Source organism: Pterocles gutturalis, unplaced genomic scaffold (assembly GCF_000699245.1).
Source record: "Pterocles gutturalis isolate BGI_N339 unplaced genomic scaffold, ASM69924v1 scaffold9186, whole genome shotgun sequence".
Classification (NCBI taxonomy): domain Eukaryota; kingdom Metazoa; phylum Chordata; class Aves; order Pterocliformes; family Pteroclidae; genus Pterocles; species Pterocles gutturalis.
In genome coordinates, this window is record NW_010103026.1 from 85,189 (window position 1) to 95,706 (window position 10,518).

Consider the following 10,518-nt stretch of genomic DNA (forward strand, 5'->3'; position numbering starts at 1 on the left):
AACCAAGCCCTGAATATTGGCAGACAAATGGAATAAGATATGTAAATTCGATGCAATGGGACATAGGTAACATGCAACTCATGACAACCCTAGGCAAAGAGTCAGGTTACTACTGGTACATAATCCTCACTGAGCAGTTCCAGAGGTAAAGAGGCAGATACCTTTGCAGACATTCTCATTGGATTGGATTTCTAGCAGCTAAGGGTCTGAAACTAGAGAGCTAGCATAGTAGCTATGTCAGTCTCTAACCCATACTCAACCATACCAACATAAATTCAATGTTTCAGTAGTATTTATTAGTTTGGTATGTCTTTGACAACTGTTACTAAATCTTATACTCTTCAGTTTCCTTAACATTTATATCAGAACCTGTGACTGCAGTGTGATTTAAGCACTGTAAATTTAATAATTAAACAAGAACAGTAGTGTGGATTATTTGAACTCCATGAATTAGAACAAAGTTTGTTGATCAAAGTTTGAAGTTATATCAAAAGGACGTTGCCTTAAAGTAGCTAAAACAGCAAAAGATAGACATTAAATACTTATCTTTTCATATCAACTCAAAGTCATTCAACAGACATACACTGAAATAGAATTTAAAAGACCAACTAGTTTTATCTGCTTTCAGACAGCTCCTGAAAGTTGTCAGTCTTGCAAATCCAAACAATCAGGTAAGATTTAAGCAATCAGCATCACAACATTCATCCAGAGTAGGCAAAAGTATCAGTAACTTTGGTACTTTAGCTTCTAGAAGCCATTATAAAGCCTGCTGGTATCCTAGGTTCTTTAAATTTGAAACACTAAGACCCCTAGAAGATACTTCGTAGAAATGTACTGACTTACAATCAATACAGAAAAAAGAGCAATTGTTTACTATCAAAAATTACATTCTTTAAGTTATTGCATCAGCAAGCGTTTTTTGCAGTAGTACAAGCACATACCTCAACCATAATAAAAACCTGAACAAAATATATTGGGCATGGCATAATTTATATTTGTGATCTTATTAAAAGATTACAGTTTCAGCTCCTTTCAAGTCTCCTCGCAGTTCAAATCCCGTCATCAATGAAGACCACAAGCAGACTAATGCCCAGCACGTCTTGGAGCAATGGCTAACTTGGAATGACAAAAGCCCCTGTTTTTATTGTTGAACATGATGTTATATGGCATGGGATATCCCCTTGGTCAGCTTAGGTCAGCTGTCCCAGTTGTGTCCCCTCCCAACGTCTTGCCCAACCTCAGCCTACCCACCTGGGGGGATGTGCACAAAATGGGAAATGGAGAAGGCCTTGACACTGTGCAAGAACTGCTCAGCAATAGGTAAAGCACTGGAGTGTTACCAGCACTGTTTGTCACAAATCCAAAACACAGCACCACACTGGCAGCTATGAAGAACATTAACTCCATCCCAGCCAGACCCAGTACAAGAACACATGATGCAATAACCATTTCAGGGGATTCAGCACTGAAAAGATTTTGGAGAGCTTTGATACAAAACACATACTTGAAGCAACAACACTGCTAAGTGTTAGACTAGATAAAACGCTGCACTGCACAGTTACAGGGCAACTTTGGGTAACAGGAGTTTTAAGAGGTTTTGAGTGGGTTCATCTGGACGACTGAAAGAGGACTTCTTCCACATTCCCTCTGCATTTTAGAAAGCAAGCACTTGGAAGTAGCTTCAAAGCACTTTCAGGCTTTTATTCCTGAAGCTGCTCTGAAAATAATATAAGCACAATAAACAACCGTGTTACTTTACGTTACTGCACTTTTAAGACATTGTATAAAGCCAATGCTGGATATGGTGTGTTAAGCTGAACGACTGTCAAAGCCTGACAGCTAAACATCCTCCCCCTTATCTCCTCTGGCCTCAGAAATTGCCCTGAACATCAGGGGAGCTTATGGAATTTAATCATTTCAAGGTGGGATATGTAACCTGCTCTTGGTGCCTTCTCAGAAGAAAAAGAAAAACCTGTCAAGCATGGGTTTTCGTCATAGTAACTAACAATATCTGTTAGATTCTTCTGGTATGACTCAACATTTTTTTTGTGACTGCCACTGCTTTAACTGCTTCAACTCTTGGCAATGACACTGCATTCATAGCTTGATGACCTCCTGAAAGTAGCATTATAAAGTAGCATCTCCCCGATTACTTACATAATGCATCATCAAGACTCACACCCAACATATAAATCTGAGTGGAAATCCACAGTAGACATATACTGTAGAAATACTAGTAAGAACCTAATCCTGAGCTCAAAGACATTGGTACTGACTTCTGTTAGTCACACTTCTCACATAACTGCAGACAGAGTACACTTTTTTTAAAAAAAAAAAAGTGGTGTTACCATGGACTGTGTCAGTATTTGAGAGCGGGCTAAACAGAATTTCATGCATTTACAAACAGGCATCCCACCAGCCTTACCAAATACTGGCAATCAACATTAGACTGGATTTTAGCTAAATCATTACTAAAGATGAACTTATCTTCAGGGAGCTAGGCTTTTAACACTTTAACAAAGATAGCACAAAAATGAATTCTCCACAGAAAGCAAGTGTGCAGAGATTGTAGTGCTGAGATAATCAGTTAACCAGTCTAGGTCTCAGCCCCCAAGACAGTGGTGACACTCACAAGAGAAGTCACAAAAACTTGAGAAGTAACATAATTAAATGGAGATTTTTAAAAATGTGAATTGCCAGGAAGAGAAAAGAACATCTACCCTTTCTTTCCACAGCTAGTACTTCCAAAGATTTCAGCAGCATGGTCTAGTAAGAAATAAACCCCACATGGATTCACTGAAAGCAACACAGACAAACTCAATCAGACAGGGATGCAGCTGAGCTACAGCACCAGTGTACTTCTTGGGCGTTCCAGGAAATGGATGCACTTTGATTTGATGCATCAGTGTGAGGAAAATGGCATCTGAAGGCTGTAGACAGAGCACACACCCTGCTGCATTAACAGCTGTACATAACAGAACCATGAAGAAGAGTGTCTGAGCTTCAGTATTCAAATGTGTCCAGTGATTTTTTCCAACAGATGGGTTATCATACAAGAGTTCTGCAGATTTTAATATACTGATACATGAAAACAGCAACTTCAGTTCAATGGAAACAGTTTTCTTTTTAATTTTACCATAAAAAGGCAAAATAAACTCTTTCACTGTAATGTTATAGCTTTTCATATTCCTGAGCTGCATTTTAGAAGCAAAAGTATTCTTAAATGGATTTAACAAGAGACACTGCAGCCTTACTTTCCAACACCACAAGTAAAAATAATTTAGCAAGAAGGCCCCTTTTTCAAAAGACAATGGCTAGCTCTGTGTATACCTGAAAAAATACTTCAAGTGGCTCTATGCCAAGTAATTAGAAAGCCAAATATATCAGCAAAATAACAGAAAAACTTTTTGACCATTTTACCACTGTTTTTTCCTTCCTACATCAGTGTGCCTCTCTTGCATGGAAAGTATTATTATACAAACAGCATTACAAGCCAGAATAATTTGGGCCACAAAGCTTGGCAGCATACAGACATATGAAGGAATCACAGCAGTTTAAAAGATATCCTGCACATCTTTATGGTCAGTTTTAAGAACTACACGAAAGCCCTGCTATCCATCTCAATCAGCAAAAACTCTGCTTTGTTAAATGTGATTTCACTGAATGCACCAGAAAGCATTTTAAATCAAATCTGTGTGTAATAGCTTGTCACATCGGGAGTTCCTGTAACTGGCACCCATGTACTTCTCAAGTCAAATTAGCTGATAAAGAGATAAAAACTAAATTGACTAAAATTACAGTTCAGAAAACTGAAACAATCAGAAAAACAGGTTGGCTTTTATCACTGTAGGAACTTGAGCACAAGCACAGGTGGCTGTACCTACATTGTGGCAGAAACCCAGAAAGAGACAACAAAGCACAAAGGAATGTCAAAAAAATCAGGCTTCTATTTTCTTCAGGGACTAGATGCAAGTTAAGCAATGGTTGAAACAAACGTGTTTTCTATAGCAGTCACACCGATCAGGTCTCGTTTACAAATTTCTGGCCCTTTTGTCCAACCACAGCCTTTCCAAGGAGCCAAGGCCTCCACTACCCACTCCATGTACTCCTTTGCTTACTCAATGATCTTCTCTGGTACCTTCGTCTCCTGCTCACGCTTCTGCGACTACGACTTCTTTCTCTTCTGTCTCGTTTACGTTCACTACTATGAGTTCTTCTGTAACGTGAGCGTCTGGGGCTTACACTTCTTCGACGAGGACTACGGCTTCGTCGAGGACTGTAACTTCTGCTAGAGTGTCTATAATACCTCCTTTCTTTCCTGCGCTTTTCATCCTGATAACTCACATCTCCTCTGTGTCTGCTCCTCTCTCGTTTACCCTTACTCTCATCAGTGTTTATGCTGCTACATGAACGGCTCTTTCTTCTTCTTGTGCTACGTTTGCCCTGCTCACAGCGCGAGTCCTTCCTGCAGATATTCTGATCATAGCTAGAGAGACTTTTCTCCTGCTGGTTATTGGTGGGAACACATGAAAGCGCCCCGGAACTTCTTTTCTCAGAACACCTCTCAGAGTTTGTGGTATGAAGTTTCTGACCTTCTTTGACATGAACTTTGTCATGAATGTTGCCATTCAAGTACTTGCATTGAGTGTTTACACTTTCAGGGGATGCTGCTTCTCTTTCAGAGCTGGGATCCAGTTTGCCAGTAACAGTTTGTCCTGAGGTAGAAGTGATGCAGCTGGATGACACAGTGTGTGGAACACCAGTAGGGGTTTTCAGCATGTCAGATTGAGATGCTTCAGTTTCTTCTTTGTTTTGATTAACTGCATCCATTTTCTTGCTCAGAAGATTGTTCAGCAGTTTCTCTCTCAGTTCCTTTTCTTTTCTCTGCAATCCCAGTGCTCTCTCTTTTTCTTCTTCCACACGTTTGAGTTCAGCCTCCTGGAGTCTTCGTCTCTCCTCTAGCTGCTGAAGACGGATCTTTTCTTCATTATGTTCTTGCTCCAAAAGCTTTACTGTCTGAAAGATAGTCAAAGGAAAGGTAAGAGTAAACAATGTATTTATAGACCTGCTTGTGCTTCCAAGTAATACCATAACACAAAAGCAGCAATATGGCAAGAAAATGAAACCTAACAACCCAAAATAAAACGACTGTTTACCTCTTAAAGTGAAAAAAAAAACCCAAACCAACAAAACACAAAAACCCACTAATACACAACTGTTGTAAGGTGAAACATTAATATCAGTCCACAAACTCTTTTGTATGTTAATTTCTCCTAGCTGTTTCACAAGGCAAAACAAAGCTTGGTCTATATAGTTCCTTAATATGATGAGAGTAACACACGAGCTAGGACAAGATGTGAAATTTGAGGTATTCAAATACATTTATCAGGGTCAACACTTGAAAGTTTCAGTCAAATTTAAAACATTAATTTCTCTTAGAAGAAAGAAATACTGTTTCATTGCACTTTTTGGAATTTTTGGTCTAAGGAATAGTGTCTGGAGAGGTTCTAAATCTTTTTTAATGAACAGTGGTCCCCACCCCCTCTCAAGTCAGTAAAAGGCTCTGTTCTGCTGGGTTCTTCACTAGCTTCTGAAATAAATATTGAAGTTACCTTTGCCCTGCTTAGCAGTTCTGCAATTAGTCTAATAGACTGAAGATTTCTCTGAGCTAACAGGAGCTTCCTTTCTTCTAACTTTATCTTCTCTTGCAGCTTTTTTTGTTCTTCAGCTTGAAGCTTTTCAAGTTGCTTTTTGTTTCGTCGAACTTCACGATCTTTCTGTTTCTGTTCTCTCCTGCGCAACTTTTCTTCTCTTTTTTTCTCTCTCTCATATTCTTCAAGCTCTCTCTGCTTCCTAAAAAGAGATTAATATTTTTACCTTATGTAGGGCAAGTATAATTTTAGACTCCTACTCAACGTAAAAATGTATTTTGTACTTTGACTAAATTTGTTTCTAAGGAAGTCTTGTTGATTACTGAAAAACAGAAGCAGAAAACAGTGAACATTTTAACTATTAGTTGTGATAGCAAACAATCATTAGCCTGTCAATGTCTGAAAACAAGCTGGAATCCAAACATAAAACATAGCTACAACAAAAACTTATTTTTTTAAAACCGATTTGACCAGAGACAATAACAATGCATCAGGCAGCTAGGCAGTCAATCTTCATAATAAGAAAATTACCAAGCCAATTAATGTGTTCAGGGGACAAAACGGTAGCTTATGTAAAAGGCCAAGCGTTTTTGAGATCAGGTGTCTATTTGCATAATTTTTAAGAAGTTGAATATTTTGCAGATTTAATACTATGAACTGAACGTAAAGCACTAGTGATAATCTAAACCCGTTATAAACAGAAACTGTTTAATATCTAAACACTAAGCAATGAGAATTTATACACATCAAGGCAACTGGCCACCACATGACCTCTGAAACAATTTGCTCCATTCATGTTTATATTCTGAATAGCTGTCTTAAGACACATGCAACTATATGCATTTTATTAAAATGTCACTGTTAAAACATATTTGTATCCCATCCCTGGGATGATGTTAACTTATCCTCTTAACTGATGTTAAGAGCAAATGAGCTTTATATCAAAGTGACTTACTAGTAGAACTAGAGTATAATTTTCTATTTTCCATTTACAATGCACATTTTTCCATCAGAACGACTACACATCATGTAAGTTCCCAGCTCTTGGAACTACAGTTCAACCAACAACAAAAAAAAAAATAGGTGTAAGACACTTTTCTCGAAATCTCATAAACCCTGAACCCTACTTCCTCAAAAGGGCCACAATATTTTAAGTGTTTCACTTTAGCTACAGGAGTAGAACTTTGAAAGGAAACTTGTATTTAGTTATTTTCTATTTATTGATGCTGCTATGAAGGAGAAACTACAGTTTTGTCATGTCTGATTGCTAAAAATATAACTGAACAATAAGCAATAAATACCTTTCTTCCTCTTTTTGTTTTTCCTCAGCTTCTTTCTCTTTACGTTTTTGTTCCTCTCTCAATTTTTCAAGCTCTTGAAGCTTTTGCCTTTCAAGCTGACGCTTCTTAATTGATGCATCACTGAGGTGTTTTGTTGAGTCAAAAGAAACCTTTACAGGACACAATTGAAAACAGTTTTAAGTAGACAAAAAAAAAAAACAAACCCAAACCAACAACCTACACAATCCCCAACAACTTTAACCTAGCACAAAGTTAACCAAAATGCAGTGTAAGTATAATCAGAAATATAAAACCTTTTTCAAAACAAAAGGAGCTTCTCTACGTGTTCAGAGCAAGCACCAGAGTACTATAACCAGATATGTGGGAACTAAATGCCTGCACACTAGCACAATCAGGTAGCAGTTCATGCTTCTGTGTGTGTCTGACATCAAAAAGTAAAATCTAGTGTGGTTTAGGCCCTGGCTGTCCAACGTTTTCAACCTGTCAGCACAGGAACATAAGAAGTCTTCCAACTCATGTATGCTATTAGGGACTGTGCAGCACTAGAGCTGTAACAGAAACAGGCCTCCCTTTCTGTCTAACACCGTGATCCTTAAGTTCAGCAGAGCAAACTGTTCCACAATGTTCAGAACCTAGTTTAAGCAAGTGCCTCCTCACCAATTCTAACACCAAGATTCCCAAATTGAGGTACGCTGGGCTGAAGCTCCAAGTTGGAGACTGAGAACACAAGAGAAAGGGAAGTTACGGACATCTGAGTACTGAGACCTGCAAAAATGCTCAGTTTCCAGGATACATGGGCACACCTTGGCTATGTCCAGCTGCATGCTGGAACAGGACACCAGCAAACATCACACCCCTGGTGTCCTAATCTCCCATTCTAGACACCAATGCCTGTGCAGGCTGGCAGGCAGGGGCCCATAACACATTCCCGCATTATCATGAACCACAGGGCCGAGAATAAGGAGCACATATTCTGCAGTTTAATTCACTCAGGCTCTATGTAAAATGATGTTTCACTAACAGGCTAAAAGGACAGACAGGTAAAAACAAGTCAAGGTGTTGTGACCTTGTACGAAAGAGATCTGTCCTGACAGCACAGTCGCAAACACAGCCCTCTCTCTTTCTTATCAATCCCTAGGGCAGCTGCCAGGAAGGCATGCTTCCTCTTACACAGCCCAGCTAAATTTGGGAACCCTGATCCCCTGCATATAAGTGAGAGTTTGAATTTCACATTCCCTTGAAAACCTTGAGGGTCAAGGTACAAACAGTTTCTACGCTCTAACTGACAAACTCTGATAACAAGATAAAAGAATACAGAATTTTACTTATACTGACTAAACTCCAACTTGAATAAATATTTGCATGTTCCCAAATTACACAACAGAATACTCAAGATTTTTTCCTGAAATATACTTTTTGATTTGACGAATGACTATTGAGCACACTGAAATACATCCATAAACATTTCAGTCAACCAATATGTAAACGCATTGACCAGGGCAAGTTTGCTTCAGGCCATGCTTTCACAGATACTACATCTGAACAGACCACCTTGTTCTCTCCTGTCATAGCTGTATTTTCTAAGACAACAAGGTTACAGAAAAAAAGATCTGGAAAACTCAGTATGTAAATATTATGAACTAAGTATACTGCATTCACAGGAAACTGCTACAGATTAACATTATTGTTTAACTTTTTGTGGGGCCCTTCTGTTTGTGAAGCACACTACTGATTAACTGTGTATTCCACAGATCTTACAGGCCACATGCTATTAAACTTCACATTTCTGACACTTGTCTGGTAGACCTCACTATCAACGCAGGGACCAAATACACAGGCTGTGAAATTCTCCCCCAAAATTTCTGTTTGTAGTGAACACAAGAGAGAACAATACACTCTAAAAGTCAGCCTTATGGTAAAATATGTCTGAACTTGTTCAGAACCAAAATTTTTAACTGAAATGACAAGATTTACAAATAACATATTACTTTCTACAAACCATTTAGCAGATCATGTTCATATGCACAGTCATTCTATTAAACCATTCTCATTTAAAAAAAGCAAAATCCTACCCACCCTGTTCATGTAGTCTAACACCACATTTTTCTTCTATCATTTTCCTATTACAGCTGTTCCACAACAGCACACTGGTGCTGCCAATGTCACCTGTTGTCACCACTACAGTACACAGACATACGTTTTCAGCACTAGGGAAGTAACATTTAGTTGTATTTGGTCTTTCATACAGGTTCCCATAAAAAAGCCTGCAGTTTCTCACCTTTATATTGCAAGCCACTGCTTTGCCATCATCTCCTTTATACATCAGCTTCATCCCTCGCAGGGCATTCATGGCCTTAATAAAACCTGCGTACTCCCGATATTGAACATAAGCTTCAAAATTTAAATGGCCTCCAAAACTGAAAGTGTGAAAATTTCTGCCAGTCATTTCTTCTCTGTAAGGGTCCAGCATGGGTATGTCCACATTACGTATTTCTCCAAATTTCATGAAAACTTTTTTAAGGACTTCTTCACTTGGCTTTTCCGAGCCAGAGTCCTTTGCTGCAAACCACTTACAAGGTAAGCCTTCTAAGTGAATTGTATCTGGCCTTTCCCCTGGCAAAGTTTCATTCATATCTTTTGCATCACGGAAAAACGAGTCCCAGTCATGTCTGGTAGGAAAGTCAATCTTATATTCTGCAGCACGGACTTTTAAAATGTCAGAGAAGCCACTCAGCTTTATTGTTTTGCCATCAAGACATGCCAGAAAAGATTTAACCAAACTTTTGTTTTCAACCTCTCCTTCAAACCGGATAAAATCCATCGTGCTTTTAGAAATCCGCAGAGTGGAAAACTGATGAGTTTGCACCATCCCTTTCAGTCTTTCCATCACTTCCCAGTTTGAAATGGATTTTCCTGGTTGTTTCAGCTGAGGAAGTGCCACACTGATGGTCATTTTTGTAATGGGTTTAAGGTATAACCCACAGGGAGCACAGAGCTCTACAGCTTCTGATGTATCATGAACTATTGTTGCAGCAGCCATAACACAGAAAAAGCATGGGATAAAAAAAATAAGATGCAAGTTTAAGTTGCAGACCAACAGCAGTGAAATAAAATAGCCCTTATCCGTAAATAATTGAATTCTTTGGCCATTTAAACATTCCCAAGTTAAAACAATGTCTCTTAACACAACAGTCAATTAGAGAGTTAAAACGGAGTAGTACAAACATCTTAAATTACTATATAAACACTAAAGCCTATAAGCAATTAAACCTCAGTAAGGCCTCAGAAAAACAAACAAGGAGCTGATGACAATCTTAGGACTACATGATGTTGGTATGGGATGGCTCAGAAAGCAGCTACCCTTTTTCAGGAAGGAAGGGGCTGGCGGAGCGATGTCACAGCCCTTGGAAGTCTACTTAACAACCACTAAACCCCAGCAAGCTCGCGCCGAGGGGGATCCCACGTTCTCCAGCAGGAAGACTTTGCCAAGTGTCTGCAACGAGAGAAAAACGCCTCGTTTCTCGTAAAACCCGGAAGCCCCACCGCCCTCTCTCCAAGCAGCACTG

General features: G+C 39.0%; 1 protein-coding gene across 1 annotated transcript; it reads right to left on the bottom strand.

The window, feature by feature from the left end:
* Window positions 1-3,069: 3,069 nt before the first annotated feature.
* AKAP17A (A kinase (PRKA) anchor protein 17A) lies at window positions 3,070-10,434 on the bottom strand. Its single transcript, XM_010086526.1, has 4 exons — window positions 9,231-10,434; window positions 6,953-7,101; window positions 5,613-5,853; window positions 3,070-5,016 (listed from the first exon to the last, which is right to left on the bottom strand). Exons 1-4 carry the CDS (start codon window positions 9,990-9,992, stop codon window positions 4,090-4,092), a joined length of 2,079 nt encoding a protein of 692 aa, XP_010084828.1. The 5' UTR covers window positions 9,993-10,434; the 3' UTR covers window positions 3,070-4,089.
* Window positions 10,435-10,518: the final 84 nt, after the last annotated feature.

What these genes read in the sequence shown, in the direction of transcription:
- AKAP17A (XM_010086526.1), bottom strand. Translation starts at nt 9,992, where the DNA reads ATGGCTGCTGCAACAATAGTTCATGATACATCAGAAGCTGTAGAGCTC. An exon ending in CAGTGGCTTGCAATATAAAG is followed by an intron (nt 7,102 to 9,230) that starts GTGAGAAACTGC and finishes TGTCCTGTAAAG; the next exon opens with GTTTCTTTTGACTCAACAAA. An exon ending in AAACAAAAAGAGGAAGAAAG is followed by an intron (nt 5,854 to 6,952) that starts GTATTTATTGCT and finishes ATCTCTTTTTAG; the next exon opens with GAAGCAGAGAGAGCTTGAAG.